Source organism: Salmo trutta, chromosome 15, assembly GCF_901001165.1.
Source record: "Salmo trutta chromosome 15, fSalTru1.1, whole genome shotgun sequence".
NCBI lineage: Eukaryota > Metazoa > Chordata > Actinopteri > Salmoniformes > Salmonidae > Salmo > Salmo trutta.
The window spans coordinates 56,227,401-56,250,530 of record NC_042971.1 but is presented as its reverse complement, the minus strand read 5'-3'; the positions used below and the strand labels follow the sequence as shown (position 1 = coordinate 56,250,530).

General features: G+C 43.7%; 2 protein-coding genes across 5 annotated transcripts in view; both read right to left on the bottom strand.

Annotated features, from left to right (window-relative positions):
* Window positions 1-5,564: 5,564 nt before the first annotated feature.
* LOC115149413 (uncharacterized) lies at window positions 5,565-7,079 on the bottom strand. The gene is made up of 2 exons (XM_029692246.1): window positions 6,975-7,079; window positions 5,565-6,638 (listed from the first exon to the last, which is right to left on the bottom strand). Exons 1-2 carry the CDS (start codon window positions 7,056-7,058, stop codon window positions 5,769-5,771), a joined length of 954 nt encoding a protein of 317 aa, XP_029548106.1. The 5' UTR covers window positions 7,059-7,079; the 3' UTR covers window positions 5,565-5,768.
* Window positions 7,080-7,157: 78 nt separating this feature from the next.
* LOC115149411 (rab GTPase-activating protein 1-like) overlaps window positions 7,158-23,130 on the bottom strand; it is a 198,637-nt gene continuing 182,664 nt past the window's right edge. For all 4 annotated transcript variants that reach the window (XM_029692240.1, XM_029692243.1, XM_029692241.1 and 1 more), the window contains 7 exons: window positions 22,708-22,800; window positions 19,879-19,989; window positions 18,616-18,720; window positions 17,574-17,657; window positions 14,550-14,621; window positions 8,964-9,161; window positions 7,158-7,508 (listed from right to left, as the gene is read on the bottom strand). In XM_029692240.1, coding sequence (XP_029548100.1) covers window positions 7,386-7,508; window positions 8,964-9,161; window positions 14,550-14,621; window positions 17,574-17,657; window positions 18,616-18,720; window positions 19,879-19,989; window positions 22,708-22,800 — 786 coding nt within the window. In that variant the 3' untranslated portion in view covers window positions 7,158-7,385. The remainder of the gene's footprint in view (window positions 7,509-8,963; window positions 9,162-14,549; window positions 14,622-17,573; window positions 17,658-18,615; window positions 18,721-19,878; window positions 19,990-22,707; window positions 22,801-23,130) is intronic.

The following is a 23,130-nucleotide window of genomic DNA, read 5'->3' as shown; positions in this document are numbered from 1 at the left end:
TCTATCACAGTGCCATCCGTTTTGTCACCAAAGCCCCATATACAACCCACCACTGCGACCTGTATGCTCTCGTTGGCTGGCCTTCACTTCATCATCGTCGCCAAACACATTGGCTCCAGGTCATCTACAAGACCCTGCTAGGTAAAGTCCCCCCTTATCTCCGCTCACTGGTCACCATAGCAGCACCCACCTGTAGCACGCGCTCCAGCAGGTATATCTCTCTGGTCACCCCTAAAGCCAACTCCTCCTTTGGTCGTCTCTCCTTCCAGTTCTCAGCTGCCAATGATTGGAACGAACTACAAAAATCTCTAAAACTGGAAACACTTATCTCCCTCACTAGCTTTAAGCACCAGCTGTCAGAGCAGCTCACAGATCTCTGCACCTGTACATAGCCCATCTTTAATTGAGCCCAAACTACTACCTTTTCCCCTACTGTATTTATTTATTTTATTTATTTTGCTCCTTTGCACCATATTATTTATATTTTAACTTTTAACTTTCTTCAAACTACAAATCTACCATTCCAGTGTTTTTTCTTGCCATACTTTATTTACTTTGCCACCATGGCATTTTTTTGCCTTTACCTCCATTATCTCACATCATTTGCTCACATTGTATATAGTCTTATTTTTTTTCTACTGCATCATTGATTGTATGTTGTTTTACTCCATGTGTAACTCTGTGTTTTTGTATGTTGTCGAACTGCTTTGCTTTATCTTGGCCAGGTCTCAATTGTAAATGAGAACTTGTTCTCAACTTGCCTACCTGGTTAAATAAAGGTGAAATAAAAAATAAATAAATAAAAATTAGTAGTATTATTATTGTGGCTATTATTATAATTGCTATGACTATTATTATTACTATGACAATTATTATGACTATTATTATTGTTATGACTATTATTACTATGACTATTATTATTATTATTATGACTTAACTATTATTATTGTGACGACTATTATTATTACTATGACAATTATTATGATTGTGACTATCATTATGATTATGACTATTATTATGATTATGACTATTATGATTATGACAATTATTATTATGATAATTATTGACTGTTATTAGTAGTATTATTATTGAGGCTATTATTATTATTATGACTATAATTGTTATGATTATGACTATTATTATGGGGGTTCGATTCCCATGGGGGGCCATGTATGAAATGTATGCATTCACTACTGTAAGTCGCTCCGGATAAGAGTGTCTGCTAAATGACTAATGTAAATTTATGACTATTATTAGTATGACTATTATTATTATAACAATTATTGTTATGACTATTATGATTAGTAGTATTATTATTGTGGCTATTATAATTACAATGACTTATTATTACTATGACAATTATTATGATTATGCCTATTATTATGATTGACTATTATTGTTATGACTATTATTATTGACTTATTAATATTATGACGATTGTTATTATTACTATTATTATTGTGGTTATTATTATAATTATGACTATTATTATTATTATTATTATTATTATTAATGACGTATTATTATTTGTATATTTATTACTATTATGACTATTATTATTATTATTATTATTATTAATGACGTATTATTATTTGTATATTTATTACTATTATGACTATTATTATTATTATTCATATTTCTATTATTAGTAGTATGCCTTTTATTATTATTAATATTTATATTATTACTATTATGACTATTATTATTAATATTTATATTATTATTATTATGTCTATTATTATTATTTATATTATTATTAATATGCCTATTATTTGTATGACGATTTATATTTTTATGACTATGCCTATTATTATTACTATTATTACTACTATTGTTAAGTACTATTATTATTACTATTATTATTGTTATTATTACTATTGTTATTATGACTATTATTAGTAATAGTATTATTAGTGGTGGTATTATTGGTATTATTATATTATTAGTATTAGTATTATTAAGATTGGTATTACTACTATTATTATTATCATTTGTATTATTATTACTATTAATACTATTATTATTACTACTACTATTATTACCATTAGTATTATTATTACTATTAATACTGTTATTGTAGCAACAGGAATCTGCTATTCCTTCTATTGATAATGAAGCAGGTCATAAGAGATCCTATAATCCAGTGAATGATAAGAACTCTTTATGGAACAGGCAACACGCAGGGACGTGAGGAAATATAGCCTGACCTCTAAAGTGTATGATCCATGCATACATTAGGATGAGAATAAGAATGAAACAAACAACAAAGTGGTCTGAGTTCACAGCTTTATATTAAAATGCATTAAGTAAAGACAACAATGTAACATACACTACAATGTTCCACACGTTCAGAAATGTTGGATGAATGAAGGTACATTTTGTCATGTAATGGATGAGACAGCAGTTTGTCTGACATTTAAGACGACGGAAAGCTTTTGAGCAAAAGAACATACAATACCAGTCAAAAGTTTGGACACTCCTACTCATTCCAGGGTTTTTCTTTATTTTTACTATTTTCTAGAAATATGTGGGAACTCCTTTAAGACTGCTGGAAAAGCTTCCTAGGTGAAGCTGGTTGAGAGAATGCCAAGAGTGTGCAAAGCTGTCAAAGGTAAAGGGTGGCTACTTTGAAGAATCTCAAATATTAAATATATTTTTGGTTACTACATGATTCCATATGTGTTATTTCATAGTTTTGATGTCTTCACTATTATTCTATAATGTAGAAAATTGTAAAAATAAAGAAAAACCCTGGAATAAGTAGGTGTCCAAACGGTTGACTAGTACTGTATGTAGGTCATGATCATCATTAATCTGTAACACAGTACAATAATACATTGTTATTTTAGGCAACATTATTATTTAGGTCAGTTACAGCAATAGAAATACAAAATTAAAATCGTAATCATTATCATCATTCTAATGCTTCTTATGTACAAGCCAGTGCCTTACAGAACGACCTCTGTTCCCAGTACATTACACAGGCCTTCCTTCCACTGACATCAACACAGACTTCAAGGAAAAATACACTGCAAAACGCAATGATGATGTGGCAAGTGACACTTGGCTTCTTGAATGCTGACATGCAAAACATTTTGAGACTGTATCAAGAGTGGACTAGTGAAAAAAATACCAAAAAATGGTTTTGAGTGAATTTTTCCCTTAAGCAAGCTTAGAAAGATACCATACATTATAAATATGAATGTTAAGGTGCAAAGTCCCCACCCCGACCACACACACACAGACTGTCAGTAGTGTAGGTCGGTAGGTGGCTGGCTGTGACGCGTGTCTGTCTGTCTATATTGGGAGAGTGGTGTCCGTGACTAGGATAACATGGCATAAACTTGACTGATGAGGTCAGAGGTCATGAAGGGTCTTCTAGTACAGAAGCCAGACGAACAGCTGGTCTCAGAGAGGAGGACGGAACCCTAGTCCCTATATAGTAGGATACTTTTGATAGGAGACCAGTAGGATGCCATTTCGGACGTATCCATGGAGGGAGGAGTCCCAAAGGGGGGAGGTTCTGTTCTACGTCTGTGGGTGGAGTCTGAGGCAAGGGAGGGCCACACCCATATGTCTCTGCAATTCTAGCCACTGAGCTCCCATGCTTTGAGCCCAGCCAGGCTCGGACAGCGCCAGGACCAACCACTAGTTGCCTCTGTCTGCTACTACACCAAGCGACCGGACAGACCCCAGGCTGCTGCTTATATATCTACTGTTACCCTGTACATAATGTTTACCATGTTCCCCTCAACCTTCAAATCAAGGCTTCATCAGTAAGATACTCTTCCTCATATAACTCCCCCCTCAGCCCACTATACAGCACCCAGCACCCAGCTATCCTGCTAAACTTCGCAGGAAGACCACACTCAGAAACATCACGAGCCAGAACAACTTCAACGTACCCAGGGCATAGATTCTACAAGTGGAATTGCATCATTTGGTGTTTTGTTGATGGAAAACAGCATCTCAGGCGCCGCTCCAGAATCTCCCATAAGTGTTCAATTGGGTTGATATCTGGTGACTGAGACGGCCATGGAATATGGTTTACATCATTTTCATGCTCATCAAGCCATTCAGTGACCATTTGTGTCCTGTGGATGGGGGTCTTGTCATCCTATGGGGGGCATAGTCATGGTAGCCAAAATAATGGCCAAAACAATGGCCTGCCCAGCATTTTTATACATGACCCTAAGCATGATGGGATGGTAATTGTGGTTGTTCTACTGGATATTATAGGTGAATGCACCAATTTGTAAGTCGCTCTGGATAAGAGCGTCTGCTAAATGACTTAAATGTAAATGTAATGTAAATGTAATTACTTAATTAACTCAGGAACCAAACCTGTATGGAGGCACCTGCTTTCAAAAATACTTTCTATCCCTCATTTAATTGCTTCCATTATTTTGGCAGTTACCTGTACATGCACATAAACATACGTACTCATGCACACTCACACTCCCATTAACACTCACACACACACACATTAACACTCACACACACATTAACACACACACATTAACACTCACACACACACATTAACACTCACACTTCCCTTAACACTCACACTTCCCTTAACACACACTCCTTTTAACACTCACACACACACACATTAACACTCACACTTCCCTTAACACTCACACTCCCTTTAACACTCACACTCCCTTTAACACTCACACACACACACACACACATTAACACTCACACACACACACATTAACACTCACACACACACATTAACACTCACACACACACACATTAACACTCTCACACACACATTAACACTCACACTTCCCTTAACACTCACACTCCTTTTAACACTCACACACACACACACACATTAACACTCACACACACACATTAACACACACACATTAACACACACATTAACACTCACACACACACATTAACACTCACACACACACATTAACACTCACACACACACATTAACACTCACACTTCCCTTTAACACTCACACTCCCATTAACACTCACACACATTAACACTCACACACATTAACACTCATACTCCCATTAACACTCATACTCCCATTAACACTCATACTCCCATTAACACTCATACTCCCATTAACACTCATACTCCCATTAACACTCATACTCCCATTAACACTCATACTCCCATTAACACTCACACTCCCATTAACACTCACACACCCATTAACACTCACACACCCATTAACACTCACACACCCATTAACACTCACACAAACACACATTAACACTCACACAAACACACATTAACACTCACACACATTAACACACACACACACACACACATTAACACTCACACACACACACATTAACACTCACACACACACACTTTAACACTCACACTCCCTTTAACACTCACACTCCATTTAACACTCACACTCCATTTAACACTCACACTCCATTTAACACTCACACACACATTAACACTCACACAAACACACATTAACACACACACACACATTAACACTCACACTCCCTTTAACACTCACACACACACACATTAACACACACACACATTAACACTCACACACATTAACACTCACACTCCCCTTAACACTCACACTCCCCTTAACACTCACACTCCCCTTAACACTCACACACATTAACACTCACACACATTAACACTCACACTCACATTAACACTCACACACACATTAATCACACATATATAGAAAAAGAAAGGTATCATAGAACAGAAATTAGAAAAGCTCAGTTTGAAAAGGAGGAGGCTGTTAGTTAGCTCTGGTAGTACCTAGATTACAGTTGGAGTTGTTTTTGGTACAAGTAGTCTAGAGAGAGGACAGTAAAATGGAGTGTTGTATTTCCCATGTCCGGAGAGAGGACGGTAAAACGGAGCGTTTTATTTCCCATGTCCGGAGAGAGGACAGTAAAATGGAGTGTTGTATTTCCCATGTCCGGAGAGAGGACAGTAAAATGGAGTGTTGTATTTCCCATGTCTAGAGAGAGGACAGTAAAATGGAGTGTTGTATTTCCCATGTCTGGGTAGAGGACAGTAAAATGGAGCGCTGTATTTCCCATGTCTGGAGAGAGGACAGTAAAATGGAGTGTTGTATTTCCCATGTCCGGAGAGAGGACAGTAAAATGGAGTGCTGTATTTCCCATGTCTGGAGAGAGGACAGTAAAATGGAGTGTTGTATTTCCCATGTCTGGAGAGAGGACAGTAAAATGGAGCGCTGTATTTCCCATGTCTGGAGAGAGGACAGTAAAATGGAGTGTTGTATTTCCCATGTCTGGGTAGAGGACAGTAAAATGGAGTGTTGTATTTCCCATGTCTAGAGAGAGGCCAGTAAAATGGAGTGTTGTATTTCCCATGTCTGGAGAGAGGACAGTAAAATGGAGTGTTGTATTTCCCATGTCTGGAGAGAGGACAGTAAAATGGAGCGCTGTATTTCCCATGTCTGGAGAGAGGACAGTAAAATGGAGTGTTGTATTTCCCATGTCTGGAGAGAGGATAGTAAAATGGAGCGCTGTATTTCCCATGTCTAGAGAGAGGACAGTAAAATGGAGTGTTGTATTTCCCATGTCTAGAGAGAGGACAGTAAAATGGAGTGTTGTATTTCCCATGTCTGGAGAGAGGACAGTAAAATGGAGTGTTGTATTTCCCATGTCTGGAGAGAGGACAGTAAAATGGAACGCTGTATTTCCCATGTCTAGAGAGAGGACAGTAAAATGGAGTGTTGTATTTCCCATGTCTGGAGAGAGGACAGTAAAATGGAGTGTTGTATTTCCCATGTCTAGAGAGAGGACAGTAAAATGGAGTGTTGTATTTCCCATGTCTAGAGAGAGGACAGTAAAATGGAGTGTTGTATTTCCCATGTCTAGAGAGAGGACAGTAAAATGGAGTGTTGTATTTCCCATGTCTAGAGAGAGGACAGTAAAATGGAGTGTTGTATTTCCCATGTCTGGAGAGAGGACAGTAAAATGGAGTGTTGTATTTCCCATGTCTGGGTAGAGGACAGTAAAATGGAGTGTTGTATTTCCCATGTCTAGAGAGAGGATAGTAAAACGGAGCGCTGTATTTCCCATGTCTGGAGAGAGGACAGTTCAGGTAACTCTCTACAACTCCTTCCTTACCTGTTAAATATCAGTAGTATAAAGACTAACGTTGAAGACTCTTTTCTTTTCTGTTTCTTTTTTAATTAAGTATATCATTTAGTTTGGGGCAGTGGTACCTTTGAGCTCAGTCCTTATTTAAAACTCCTGTCGTGGTGAGGTTTGGTTTCCTCCGGTCAAGTTAGTGCCTGGTACCCCTGACCAGGGGGAGGAGGGGGGAGGCTGGGAGAGGAACGGGTCGAGGTTTGGGAGCAGCAGGGAACAGTCTGTGGTCGAGGAGGAGAGGAGGGGGGTCTCAGGTTAGGTAGTCTCCTTCCCCTGTGCTCCCGTCACGGTCTTGATGGAGGTTAAGGTTCTGTTGAACCAGGTCTTCTTGGCTGCCTGGACCTCGTTCAGGGCCAGACCCAGGGTGTGCTCCAAGTCCTGCAAGGAAGAAAACATACAGGAAGGAGGTTAGGCAAGGGGCAGCATAGCTAGCCTGGGGTATTGGGACAGGAGACAGACTAGAATACATTAAAATTTGTATTGCCTCAAATTCCCTTCAGGAATTAATTCATGAATTGTTAGGATATAGTAGCTGAATTTAAATTAAATGATATCAGTAGACATCAGTTGCTATAGCCAGGTTAGTTCTTTGGTCTGGGTTAGGGTCAGGGTCAGAGGTCAGTGCCTGTATCATTGGTCTGGTTCAGGGTTTGAGATCAGTACCTGTATCATTGGTCTGGGTTAGGTTCAGTACCTGTATCATTGGTCTGGGTTAGGGTCAGTACCTGTATCATTGGTCTGGGTTAGGGTCAGTACCTGTATCATTGGTCTGGGTTAGGGTCAGTACCTGTATCATTGGTCTGGGTTAGGGTCAGTACCTGTATCATTGGTCTGGGTTAGGGTCAGTACCTGTATCATTGGTCTGGGTTAGGGTCAGTACATGTATCATTGGTCTGGGTTAGGGTCAGGGTCAGTACCTGTATCATTGGTCTGGGTTAGGGTCAGGGTCAGTACCTGTATCATTGGTCTGGGTTAGGGTCAGGGTCAGTACCTGTATCATTGGTCTGGGTTAGGGTCAGGGTCAGTACCTGTATCATTGGTCTGGGTTAGGGTCAGGGTCAGTACCTGTATCATTGGTCTGGGTTAGGGTCAGGGTCAGTACCTGTATCATTGGTCTGGGTTAGGGTCAGGGTCAGTACCTGTATCATTGGTCTGGGTTAGGGTCAGGGTCAGTACCTGTATCATTGGTCTGGGTCTGGGTCAGTACCTGTATTATTGGTCTGGTTCAGGGGTCAGTACCTGTATCATTGGTCTGGGTTAGGGTCAGTACCTGTATCATTGGTCTAGGTTAGGGTCAGGGTCAGTACCTGTATCATTGGTCTAGGTTAGGGTCAGGGTCAGTACCTGTATCATTGGTCTAGGTTAGGGTCAGGGTCAGTACCTGTATCATTGGTCTGGGTTAGGGTCAGGGTCAGTACCTGTATCATTGGTCTGGGTTAGGGTCAGGGTCAGTACCTGTATCATTGGTCTGGGTCTGGGTCAGTACCTGTATCATTGGTCTGGGTCTGGGTCAGTACCTGTATCATTGGTCTGGGTTAGGGTCAGGGTCAGTACCTGTATCATTGGTCTGGGTCTGGGTCAGGGTCAGTACCTGTATTATTGGTCTGGTTCAGGGGTCAGTACCTGTATCATTGGTCTGGGTTAGGGTCAGGGTCAGTACCTGTATCATTGGTCTGGGTTAGGGTCAGTACCTGTATCATTGATCTAGGTTAGGGTCAGTGCCTGTATCATTGGTCTGGGTTAGGGTCAGGGTCAGTACCTGTATCATTGGTCTGGGTTAGGGTCAGGGTCAGTACCTGTATCATTGGTCTGGGTTAGGGTCAGGGTCAGTACCTGTATCTTGCACTCTGCCTCCACCAGTTGTAGTTTGGTCTGGGCCAGTTCCAGCTCCATCTCTCTGAGCTGGTTCTTCAGACCCTCCTTCTCCTCGTCGGTCTCTTCCTCGTTGCCCTCCTTCATCTTCTTCACTACCTTTAGACGACCCTCCTTGTTGAAGAGGATAGAGCACTTCTCACAGCCCTCCACCTTCAGCTGGGGGAGAGAGACACATCATAAGCCAGGTTAGAACATTGCATCTCTAACCCTAACCTTATCTCATTAGAGATGACCCTACTTGTTAAGGAGAATACTGTACTTCTCACAGCCTTCTACGGGTTAGACCAAGTCACAGGTTATTCCACTACACTATATAAACCAGGTACAGGTTATTCCACTACACTATATAAACCAGGTACAGGTTATACCACTACACTATATAAACCAGGTACAGGTTATACCACTACACTATATAAACCAGGTACAGGTTATACCACTACACTATATAAACCAGGTACAGGTTATACCACTACACTATATAAACCAGGTACAGGTTATTCCACTACACTATATAAACCAGGTACAGGTTATTCCACTACACTATATAAACCAGGTACAGGTTATTCCACTACACTATATAAACCAGGTACAGGTTATTCCACTACACTATATAAACCAGGTACAGGTTATTCCACTACACTATATAAACCAGGTACAGGTTATTCCACTACACTATATAAACCAGGTACAGGTTATTCCACTACACTATATAAACCAGGTACAGGTTATACCACTACACTATATAAACCAGGTACAGGTTATACCACTACACTATATAAACCAGGTACAGGTTATACCACTACACTATATAAACCAGGTACAGGTTATACCACTACACTATATAAACCAGGTACAGGTTATTCCACTACACTATATAAACCAGGTACAGGTTATTCCACTACACTATATAAACCAGGTACAGGTTATTCCACTACACTATATAAACCAGGTACAGGTTATTCCACTACACTATATAAGCCAGGTACAGGTTATTCCACTACACTATATAAGCCAGGTACAGGTTATACCACTACACTATATAAACCAGGTACAGGTTATTCCACTACACTATATAAACCAGGTACAGGTTATACCACTACACTATATAAACCAGGTACAGGTTATAACACTACACTATATAAACCAGGTACAGGTTATTCCACTACACTATATAAACCAGGTACAGGTTATTCCACTACACTATATAAACCAGGTACAGGTTATTCCACTACACTATATAAACCAGGTACAGGTTATACCACTACACTATATAAACCAGGTACAGGTTATTCCACTACACTATATAAACCAGGTACAGGTTATACCACTACACTATATAAACCAGGTACAGGTTATACCACTACACTATATAAACCAGGTACAGGTTATTCCACTACACTATATAAACCAGGTACAGGTTATACCACTACACTATATAAACCAGGTACAGGTTATTCCACTACACTATATAAACCAGGTACAGGTTATAACACTACACTATATAAACCAGGTACAGGTTATACCACTACACTATATAAACCAGGTACAGGTTATACCACTACACTATATAAACCAGGTACAGGTTATACCACTACACTATATAAACCAGGTACAGGTTATTCCACTACACTATATAAACCAGGTACAGGTTATACCACTACACTATATAAACCAGGTACAGGTTATTCCACTACACTATATAAACCAGGTACAGGTTATTCCACTACACTATATAAACCAGGTACAGGTTATTCCACTACACTATATAAACCAGGTACAGGTTATTCCACTACACTATATAAACCAGGTACAGGTTATTCCACTACACTATATAAACCAGGTACAGGTTATTCCACTACACTATATAAACCAGGTACAGGTTATTCCACTACACTATATAAACCAGGTACAGGTTATTCCACTACACTATATAAACCAGGTACAGGTTTTACCACTACACTATATAAACCAGGTACAGGTTTTACCACTACACTATATAAACCAGGTACAGGTTATACCACTACACTATATAAACCAGGTACAGGTTATACCACTACACTATATAAACCAGGTACAGGTTATACCACTACACTATATAAACCAGGTACAGGTTATTCCACTACACTATATAAACCAGGTACAGGTTATACCACTACACTATATAAACCAGGTACAGGTTATTCCACTACACTATATAAACCAGGTACAGGTTATTCCACTACACTATATAAACCAAGTACAGGTTATTCCACTACACTATATAAACCAGGTACAGGTTATTCCACTACACTATATAAACCAGGTACAGGTTATTCCACTACACTATATAAGCCAGGTACAGGTTATACCACTACACTATATAAACCAGGTACAGGTTATTCCACTACACTATATAAACCAGGTACAGGTTATACCACTACACTATATAAACCAGGTACAGGTTATAACACTACACTATATAAACCAGGTACAGGTTATTCCACTACACTATATAAACCAGGTACAGGTTATTCCACTACACTATATAAACCAGGTACAGGTTATTCCACTACACTATATAAACCAGGTACAGGTTATACCACTACACTATATAAACCAGGTACAGGTTATACCACTACACTATATAAACCAGGTACAGGTTATTCCACTACACTATATAAACCAGGTACAGGTTATACCACTACACTATATAAACCAGGTACAGGTTATTCCACTACACTATATAAACCAGGTACAGGTTATTCCACTACACTATATAAACCAGGTACAGGTTATTCCACTACACTATATAAACCAGGTACAGGTTATTCCACTACACTATATAAACCAGGTACAGGTTATTCCACTACACTATATAAACCAGGTGCAGGTTATTCCACTACACTATATAAACCAGGTACAGGTTATACCACTACACTATATAAACCAGGTACAGGTTATAACACTACACTATATAAACCAGGTACAGGTTATTCCACTACACTATATAAACCAGGTACAGGTTATTCCACTACACTATATAAACCAGGTACAGGTTATACCACTACACTATATAAATCAGGTACAGGTTATTCCACTACACTATATAAATCAGGTACAGGTTATTCCACTACACTATATAAACCAGGTACAGGTTATTCCACTACACTATATAAACCAGGTACAGGTTATTCCACTACACTATATAAACCAGGTTCAGGTTATACCACTACACTATATAAACCAGGTACAGGTTATTCCACTACACTATATAAACCAGGTACAGGTTATTCCACTACACTATATAAACCAGGTACAGGTTATTCCACTACACTATATAAACCAGGTACAGGTTATTCCACTACACTATATAAACCAGGTACAGGTTATTCCACTACACTATATAAACCAGGTACAGGTTATTCCACTACACTATATAAACCAGGTACAGGTTATACCACTACACTATATAAACCAGGTACAGGTTATTCCACTACACTATATAAACCAGGTACAGGTTATTCCACTACACTATATAAATCAGGTACAGGTTATTCCACTACACTATATAAACCAGGTACAGGTTATTCCACTACACTATATAAACCAGGTACAGGTTATTCCACTACACTATATAAACCAGGTACAGGTTATTCCACTACACTATATAAACCAGGTACAGGTTATTCCACTACACTATATAAATCAGGTACAGGTTTTTATTAAATTTTTTTATTTCACCTTTATTTAACCAGGTAGGCAAGTTGAGAACAAGTTCTCATTTACAACAGCGACCTGGCCAAGATAAAGCAGGGGGAGGAGGGGGGAGGCTGAGAGAGGAACAGGTCGAGGTTTGGGTCCGCATGCTTCCCAGCTGAAACAGTTCGGTAGAGTTTGTGTTTATATTATGAAGACATTTTGTGACGTTTTTGTTTGTTTTGGACTTCGGTTAGCGTTTTTTCGGCTGATCGGGCACACAACATTTTTTTCTGCAGGCAAGCCGAAGTCTACACCCATTCGTCGGTGATTGGTCAACAGTAGTGATTCTTCAATAAAATCTTTGTTGTCGTTCAATGAGACTACTTGTTTTCATTTTTTAACTGAAAGAAATATGAGTTAAATGTAAAATTGCGTGACTAAGATTTCTTCATCAAAATAAATGACATATCTTGAATTATCTTAGATTAAAGCTGGCTATTTTGAGGAAGCGTATACTGGCTACGGCATTTCAAAATGGACAAACAGAACTATTGCCAATCTTTTAAGGGAGTATATAAGCACCCCGTGGGCGGTGTGGGATTGAGTAAGTACAGGCTGCTGCTGCTGTAATGGACAGTGTGGTTGTAAGGAGGCTAGCAAGGGGATGATAAGAGGTTTTAAGTGTCAGGGTGAGGGTCAGGGAGAGGGTCAGGCTGAGGGTCAGGCTGAGGGTCAGGCTGAGGGTCAGGGTGAGGGTCAGGGTGAGGGTTAGGGTGAGGGTCAGGGTGAGGGTCAGGGTGAGGGTCAGGGTGAGTGTCAGGCTGAGGGTCAGGGTGAGGGTCAGGCTGAGGGTCAGGGTCAGGGTGAGGGTCAGGCTGAGGGTCAGGGTGAGGGTCAGGGTCAGGCTGAGGGTCAGGGTGAGGGTCAGGCTGAGGGTCAGGGTCAGGCTGAGGGTCAGGCTGAGGGTCAGGCTGAGGGTCAGGGTGAGGGTCAGGCTGAGGGTCAGGGTGAGGGTCAGGGTGAGGGTCAGGGTGAGGGTCAGGGTGAGGGTCAGGCTGAGGGTAAGGTTGAGGGTCAGGCTGAGGGTCAGGGTGAGGGTCAGGGTGAGGGTCAGGGTGAGGGTCAGGGTGAGGGTCAGGGTGAGGGTCAGGCTGAGGGTCAGGCTGAGGGTCAGGGTGAGGGTCAGGGTGAGGGTCAGGGTGAGGGTCAGGGTGAGGGTCAGGGTGAGGGTCAGGGTGAGGGTCAGGGTGAGGGTCAGGGTGAGGGTCAGGGTGAGGGTCAGGCTGAGGGTCAGGGTGAGGGTCTCTCCTCAGCTGCTTCAAGAGCCCTCTCATCCGCCCCATCACCATGCCTGGACATGAGAAACACTACAGCCCTGGCTGTACTTACCATCCACTATCACTGTTCACCAACGAAGAACTGGGCTATTCTGTCTGGGTCATCAAAAGGGAATCGCAATGGATTCTTTATCACAATCCTCACATAAGACTACTAATGTTTGCATATAATTACACTAAGGCTATAATCATGTTTGTTGATACTACACACTTGACATTCTACATGAGACTAACCTGTATACATAAACAGTCAATAAATCAACATCTAATGTTAACTCGCGAAGCAGAACTACAAACAGTCACACAGCCACACAAAGAGAGCATCAACATTTGAATACAGTACTCCGTCATGTTAAGTGATTGCGTGTCATGTGATTGATTGTGTGTCTTGCCGGTCATTTGTTTGTGTGATGTCACGTGTTTTAATACAGTGGTCTGTCATATCTGTCATGTGATTGTCATGATTGTTTGATGTGATTGCGATCGGTCATGTGATCGTGTGTCAGGTCATGTGATGATGGGAACTCACCCGGATCTTCTCCACCTCTCCCTTGTTGGCGGTCTGCTGTTTCTCCAGACGCTCACTGAGCTGAGAGCAGATCTACAGGGGTCAACACAGAGGTCAAAGGTCAAACAGAGCACTGAGGTCAACTCCACACAGACAGACAAAACTTGTGGGGACGTATTGTGGACTGTGTGGGGGAGTCAAAGGTCTGAGGGTGTAGGGGTGGGGGGGAAGTCAAAGGTCTGAGGGTGTAGGGGTGGGGGGGAGGCAAAGGTCTGAGGGTGTAGGGGTGGGGGGGGCAAAGGTCTGAGGGGGTAGGGGTGGGGGGGAGGCAAAGGTCTGAGGGTGTAGGGGTGGGGGGGAGGCAAAGGTCTGAGGGTGTAGGGGTGGGGGGGAGGCAAAGGTCTGAGGGTGTAGGGGTGGGGGGAGGCAAAGGTCTGAGGGTGTAGGGGTGGGGGGGAGGCAAATGTCTGAGGGTGTAGGGGTGGGGGGGGCAAAGGTCTGAGGGGGAGGCAAAGGTCTGAGGGTGTAGGGGTGGGGGGGGAGGCAAAGGTCTGAGGGTGTAGGGGTGGGGGGAGTGTCTCTAAAATGTAAAAAGATGACAACGGCTCATCCCACAGACAGAGATCATATAAATAATGTAAAACCTGCTCATAACAAACCCTTATCATCCCACAGCTAAACCCCCTCCTTCAACATAACCACTGTACTATGAGTGACTCAGAGAAAATATACCTCCCTGTGAGGATGGTAGCCAAAGCCTGACTGGGAGTTCCCTGTCTGTCTATGTGTGTGTCTCTGTCTGTCTATGTGTCTCTGTCTGTCTATGTGTGTGTGTCTCTGTCTGTCTATGTGCGTGTGTCTCTGTCTGTCTATGTGCGTGTGTCTCTGTCTGTCTATGTGCGTGTGTCTCTGTCTGTCTATGTGCGCGTGTCTCTGTCTGTCTATGTGTGTGTCTCTGTCTGTCTATGTGTGTGTGTGTCTCTGTCTGTCTATGTGTGTGTGTCTCTGTCTGTCTATGTGTGTGTCTCTGTCTGTCTATGTGTGTGTCTCTGTCTGTCTATGTGTCTGTCTCTGTCTGTCTATGTGTGTGTCTCTGTCTGTCTATGTGTGTGTCTCTGTCTGTCTATGTGTCTGTCTCTGTCTGTCTATGTGTGTGTGTCTCTGTCTGTCTATGTATGTGCGTGTCTCTGTCTGTCTATGTGTGTGTCTCTGTCTGTCTATGTGTGTGTCTCTGTCTGTCTATGTGTGTGTGTCTCTGTCTGTCTATGTGTGTGTGTCTCTGTCTGTCTATGTGTGTGTCTCTGTCTGTCTATGTGTGTGTCTCTGTCTATGTGTGTGTCTCTGTCTGTCTATGTGTGTGTCTCTGTCTATGTGTGTGTGTCTCTGTCTGTCTATGTGTGTGTGTCTCTGTCTGTCTATGTGCGTGTGTCTCTGTCTGTCTATGTGCGTGTGTCTCTGTCTGTCTATGTGCGTGTGTCTCTGTCTGTCTATGTGCGTGTGTCTCTGTCTGTCTATGTGCGTGTGTCTCTGTCTGTCTATGTGCGTGTGTCTCTGTCTGTCTATGTGCGCGTGTCTCTGTCTGTCTATGTGCGCGTGTCTCTGTCTGTCTATGTGCGTGTGTCTCTGTCTGTCTATGTGCGTGTGTCTCTGTCTGTCTATGTGTGTGTCTCTGTCTGTCTATGTGTCTGTCTCTGTCTGTCTATGTGTTTGTCTCTGTCTGTCTATGTGTGTGTCTCTGTCTGTCTATGTGTCTGTCTCTGTCTGTCTATGTGTGTGTGTCTCTGTCTGTCTATGTATGTGCGTGTCTCTGTCTGTCTATGTGCGTGTCTCTGTCTGTCTATGTGCGTGTCTCTGTCTGTCTATGTGTGTGTCTCTGTCTGTCTATGTGTGTGTCTCTGTCTGTCTATGTGTGTGTCTCTGTCTGTCTATGTGTGTGTCTCTGTCTGTCTATGTGTGTGTCTCTGTCTGTCTATGTGTGTGTCTCTGTCTGTCTATGTGCGTGTGTCTCTGTCTGTCTATGTGTGTGTGTCTCTGTCTGTCTATGTGTGTGTGTCTCTGTCTGTCTATGTGCGTGTGTCTCTGTCTGTCTATGTGTGTGTGTCTCTGTCTGTCTATGTGCGTGTGTCTCTGTGTGTCTATGTGCGTGTGTCTCTGTCTGTCTATGTGCGTGTCTCTGTCTGTCTATGTGCGTGTCTCTGTCTGTCTATGTGCGTGTCTCTGTCTGTCTATGTGCGTGTCTCTGTCTGTCTATGTGTCTGTCTATGTGCGTGTCTCTGTCTGTCTATGTGTCTGTCTATGTGCGTGTCTCTGTCTGTCTATGTGTCTGTCTATGTGCGTGTCTCTGTCTGTCTATGTGTCTGTCTATGTGCGTGTCTCTGTCTGTCTATGTGTCTGTCTATGTGCGTGTCTCTGTCTGTCTATGTGTCTGTCTATGTGCGTGTCTCTGTCTGTCTATGTGTCTGTCTATGTGCGTGTCTCTGTCTGTCTATGTGTCTGTCTATGTGCGTGTCTCTGTCTGTCTATGTGCGTGTCTCTGTCTGTCTGTGTCTCTGTCTGTCTGTGTCTCTGTCTGTCTGTGTCTCTGTCTGTCTGTGTGTCTGTGTCTCTGTCTGTCTGTGTGTGTGTGTGTCTCTGTCTGTCTATGTGTCTGTCTATGTGTGTGTCTATGTGTGTGTCTATGTGTGTGTCTATGTGTGTGTGTGTGTGTGTGTGTGTGTGTGTCTGTCTGTCTGTCTGTCTGTCTGTCTGTCTGTCTGTCTGTCTGTCTGTCTGTCTCTGTCTGTCTGTCTGTCTCTGTCTGTCTGTCTGTCTGTCTGTCTGTCTGTCTGTCTGTCTGTCTCTGCAGTGCCTTAGACCGCTGCGCCACTCGGGAGGCCCGTATCTGTCAGTTGTGATCAAAACATAGTGTAGACAAATTACCTAGACGGCTAATTTACAGCCGCAGTCCCTAGGCAAGTAATAAATATGATGTTATCACTATGTAGAATACAATTTTAAACATGTAGAACAAAACTAAAAATCGTATATCTCCTGTCAGCTTCTTACCTGTTTGTACTCTCCTATGATGGATCCATTGTTCTTTATCTCAGACTCTGATTTACCCAGCTCCCGTCTGCACATCTCTTTCAGCTGTGGACACACACATTGATATTATACACTGAATGAATAATACTCATGGCTGCCTACTGTGACCTACATGATAACCTCTCAGTCAGCAGTCAACTGTCCTTGGGCCTTTATAAACTACCTACAGTAGTGATACAGTCAACGAGGAGTGTAATGTAGTCATGAAGAGGACAGCAACAGATGTCCCTTGAGAAACTGTTTCTCCCGTAAGTGGATGTCATGAGAAATAACGTAGAGAGAGCAGGTATTGGCAGGTCCTGTGTTGGGCCAGTCCTGGAACACAGGCAGTGGCCACAGTGCATAGGGGGGACAACATCCCCCTCTGTCTTAAAGAGACAGAAAGAGAGAAACAACACTGCTCTCCAATCAAGGTGCATCAACAGACGAGCAATCTGAAGATGGAAAAAGCATTCAGCGACTCTCCAAAGGACAATGGTATATTTATAGATCAAACCAATACATCAATGTCCATTGTCAGTGGACCTCCATTCCCTTTCCAATACTAAAAGAATATTTTTTTACTTTAAATAGACAGCCAGCTAGCCAAACAGACAGTCAGCCAGACAGCTAGCCAAACAGACAGTCAGCCAGCTAGCCAAACAGACAGTCAGCCAGACAGCTAGCCAGCCAGACAGACAGCTAGCCAGAAAGCCAACTAGCCAAACAGACAGCCAGCCAGCCAGCCAGACAGACAGCCAGCTAGCCAGACAGACAGACAGCCAGCTAGCCAGCTAGCCAGACAGACAGACAGCCAGCTAGCCAGACAGACAGCCAGCTAGCCAGACAGACAGACAGACAGCCAGCTAGCCAGACAGACAGCCAGACAGACAGACAGCTAGCCAGACAGACAGACAGACAGACAGCTAGCCAGACAGACAGACAGCCAGCTAGCCAGACAGACAGCCAGCTAGCCAGACAGACAGTCAGACAGCTAGCCAGACAGACAGTCAGCCAGTCAGACCTGTGCAGACTCCTCCTCTAGTCGTCTCTTCTCGTCCTCTGAATCCACCAGCTTCTGTTTGGTCATCAACAGCTCCTTGTTCAGAGTGTCTGCTTTCTCCTCAGCCTGAGGGAGACAGACAGACAGACACATGGGTACGGTGACCAGGTCTACTCAGAGTGTCTGCTTTCTCCTCAGCCTGAGAGAGACAGACAGACAGACAGACAGACAGACAGACACATGGGTACGGTGACCAGGTCTACTCAGAGTGTCTGCTTTCTCCTCAGCCTGAGAGAGACAGACAAACAGACACATGGGTACAGTGACCAGGTCTACTCAGAGTGTCTGCTTTCTCCTCAGCCTGAGAGAGACAGACAGACAGACACATGGGTACAGTGACCAGGTCTACTCAGTGTCTGCTTTCTCCTCAGCCTGAGGGAGACAGACAGACAGACACATGGGTACAGTGACCAGGTCTACTCAGAGTGTCTGCTTTCTCCTCAGCCTGAGAGAGACAGACAGACAGACACATGGGTACAGTGACCAGGTCTACTCAGAGTGTCTGCTTTCTCCTCAGCCTGAGAGAGACAGACAGACAGACACATGGGTACAGTGACCAGGTCTACTCAGAGTGTCTGCTTTCTCCTCAGCCTGAGAGAGACAGACAGACAGACACATGGGTACAGTGACCAGGTCTACTCAGAGTGTCTGCTTTCTCCTCAGCCTGAGAGAGACAGACAGACAGACACATGGGTACGGTGACCAGGTCTACTCAGAGTGTCTGCTTTCTCCTCAGCCTGAGGGACAGACAGACAGACAGACAGACAGACAGACAGACAGACAGACACATGGGTACAGTGACCAGGTCTACTCAGAGTGTCTGCTTTCTCCTCAGCCTGAGGGAGACAGACAGACAGACAGACACATGGGTACGGTGACCAGGTCTACTCAGAGTGTCTGCTTTCTCCTCAGCCTGAGGGAGACAGACAGACAGACACATGGGTACAGTGACCAGGTCTACTCAGAGTGTCTGCTTTCTCCTCAGCTTGAGGGAGACAGACAGACAGACAGATGGGTACGGTGACCAGGTCTACTCAGAGTGTCTGCTTTCTCCTCAGCCTGAGACAGACAGACAGAGACATGGGTACGGTGACCAGGTCTACTGACATTAGCTAATGCTAAATGACAAGAAAAACCTAGCAGAGTATTAGAAAATGTATAAAGGCACATACACGTTTACAGACTTGCACAAGTAAAAAAGGACACACGTGGGATGTGTCTTACGTTGTCCAGGTCTTTGCGCAGGGCGATCTTGCTGCTGACCAGTTCATGGGCCAGGTCATCATTCTCCTGCTCCAGACGCATGTTAGCCTCCTGGAGACGACGATTCTCCCTCTACAGGGGACGAGAGGAGGAAGGTAAGAGTAACTGACTGAGTGACAGAGTGACAGAGTGAGTGACTGAGTGGAGGAGAGAGGAAGAGGGGGAGAAAGTAGAGATATTGGGAGAGAGAATGTTAAGAGGAGTCAGTGAGATGAAGAGTGGAGAAGAGAGAGAGAGAGGAGATAGAAGCCTGTTGCTGAAAGACGAGAGAGAGAGAGCGAGAGAGAGAGTAGCCTGTTGCTGAAAGACGAGAGAGAGAGAGTAGCCTGTTGCTGAAAGACGAGAGAGCGAGAGAGAGAGAGAGAGAGAGCGAGAGAGAAGCCTGTTGCTGAAAGACGAGAGAGAGAGAGCGAGAGAGCGAGAGAAGCCTGTTGCTGAAAGACGAGAGAGAGAGAGCAAGAGAGAGAGAGAAGCCTGTTGCTGAAAGACGAGAGAGAGAGAAAGAGAGAGAGAGAAGCCTGTTGCTGAAAGACGAGAGAGAGAGCGAGAGAGAGAGAGAGTAGCCTGTTGCTGAAAGACGAGAGAGAGAGTAGCCTGTTGCTGAAAGACGAGAGAGAGAGTAGCCTGTTGCTGAAAGACGAGAGAGAGAGTAGCCTGTTGCTGAAAGACGAGAGAGAGAGTAGCCTGTTGCTGAAAGACGAGAGAGAGAGTAGCCTGTCGCTGAAAGACGAGAGAGAGAGAGAGAGCGAGAGAGCAGCCTGTTGTTGAAAAACGAGAGAGAGTAGCCTGTTGCTGAAAGACGAGAGAGAGAGTAGCCTGTTGCTGAAAGACGAGAGAGAGAGAGAGAGAGAGCAGCCTGTTGTTGAAAGACGAGAGAGAGAGTAGCCTGTTGCTGAAAGACGAGAGAGAGAGAGAGAGAGAGCAGCCTGTTGTTGAAAGACGAGAGAGAGAGTAGCCAGTCGCTGAAAGACGAGAGAGAGAGTAGCCAGTCGCTGAAAGACGAGAGAGAGAGTAGCCTGTTGCTGAAAGACGAGAGAGAGTAGCCTGTTGCTGAAAGACGAGAGAGAGAGAGAGAGTAGCCTGTCGCTGAAAGACGAGAGAGAGTAGCCTGTTGCTGAAAGACGAGAGAGAGAGTAGCCTGTTGCTGAAAGACGAGAGAGAGAGAGAGAGAGAGAGCAGCCTGTTGTTGAAAGACGAGAGAGAGAGTAGCCTGTTGCTGAAAGACGAGAGAGAGAGTAGCCTGTTGCTGAAAGACGAGAGAGAGAGTAGCCTGTTGCTGAAAGACGAGAGAGAGAGTAGCCTGTTGCTGAAAGACGAGAGAGCGAGAGACAGAGAGAGAGAAGACTGTTGCTGAAAGACGAGAGAGAGAGAGCGAGAGAGAGAGAGAAGCCTGTGGCTGAAAGACGAGAGAGAGAGAGCGAGAGAGAGAGAAGCCTGTTGCTGAAAGACGAGAGAGAGAGAGCGAGAGAAGCCTGTTGCTGAAAGACGAGAGAGAGAGTAGCCTGTTGCTGAAAGACGAGAGACAGAGAGAGTAGTCTGTTGCCGAAAGACGAGAGAGAGAGCGAGAGAGAGAGAGCGAGAGAGCAGCCTGTTGTTGAAAGACGAGAGAGAGTAGCCTGTTGCTGAAAGACGAGAGAGAGAGTAGCCTGTTGCTGAAAGACGAGAGAGAGAGAGAGAGAGAGCAGCCTGTTGTTGAAAGACGAGAGAGAGCGAGAGTAGCCTGTCGCTGAAAGACGAGAGAGAGAGAGAGCAGCCTGTCGCTGAAAGACGAGAGAGAGAGAGTAGCCTGTCGCTGAAAGACAAGAGAGAGTAGCCTGTCGCTGAAAGACGAGAGAGAGAGAGAGAGAGCAGCCTGTTGTTGAAAGACGAGAGAGAGAGTAGCCTGTTGCTGAAAGACGAGAGAGAGAGCAGCCTGTTGTTGAAAGACGAGAGAGAGTAGCCTGTCGCTGAAAGACGAGAGAGAGAGAGAGAGAGCAGCCTGTTGTTGAAAGACGAGAGAGAGAGTAGCCTGTTCCTGAAAGACGAGAGAGAGTAGCCTGTTGCTGAAAGACGAGAGAGAGAGAGAGTAGCCTGTTGCTGAAAGACGAGAGAGAGAGTAGCCTGTTGTTGAAAGACGAGAGAGAGAGTAGCCTGTCGCTGAAAGACGAGAGAGAGAGAGAGCAGCCTGTTGTTGAAAGACGAGAGAGAGAGAGAGTAGCCTGTCGCTGAAAGACGAGAGAGAGAGAGAGAGCAGCCTGTTGCTGAAAGACGAGAGAGAGAGAGAGAGAGAGAGAGAGAAGCCTGCTGCTGAAAGACGAGAGAGAGAGAGAGAGAGAGAGAGAGAGAGAGAGAGAGAGAGAGACAGTGAGACAGAGAGACAGAGAGACAGAGAGACAGAGAGACAGAGTAGCTTGTTGCTGTGCTGCTCTACTGAAAATCTTCATTTTATCTTCCTATTTCTGTGGACTGGTGACATATATAATGTTTCACTATTCTTGTAAATAACAACCTCTGAGAACAGCCTTGATAAAAAATGGACCTGTCTGCAGTACACAAATTCACCTGCACTGCAGACATGAATGGCATTACAACTAGCTAATGGATTCCACTGGGCTGGGATTGGATATGTGTACAAGTAGGTGCATGTGTACACAGTCTATTTAAAAGACGAACTGGACTGGATCACTGCAATGTTCTGTGATTACCATCTCTCTTGGGAGAAGATAACAAAAGTCAATACAATAGAACGACTGTAAGCAGGTAAACAATCTAACCCATTGATTGATGAATTGGTTGATTGAGTGTTCGTACCTCATATCTCTCAATGGGAGCCTCCTGCTGCTCCTGCTGTTCTCTCATGCTGTGATATTCCTTCTCATACTTCTTCAGCTTCTTCTGGCTGATCTGTAGAGACGGACAGACAGACCCACTGTAACTGGACAACATCTACAGATGTACGTACATTAGACGACACAGAGGTGAAGGCTCCATAGCCTCTGTCTGCTTACAGCTCTAGTCATGGAGCAAAGGCATCTTTGATGACAGTACCAGTCAGGTGATAGCCGAAATACCCAATAATAACAAAATAGTAACTTTGTCATATGGGTTGACTTATCTATCTACACACAAACCTGCAAATGTGTCAAGCACGAGCTACTTGAAGGTTATCCTGCATGTACAGGATAGCACTTCTTCCCATTTAATAAAAACCCATGAACAACCATGCATCTGTCT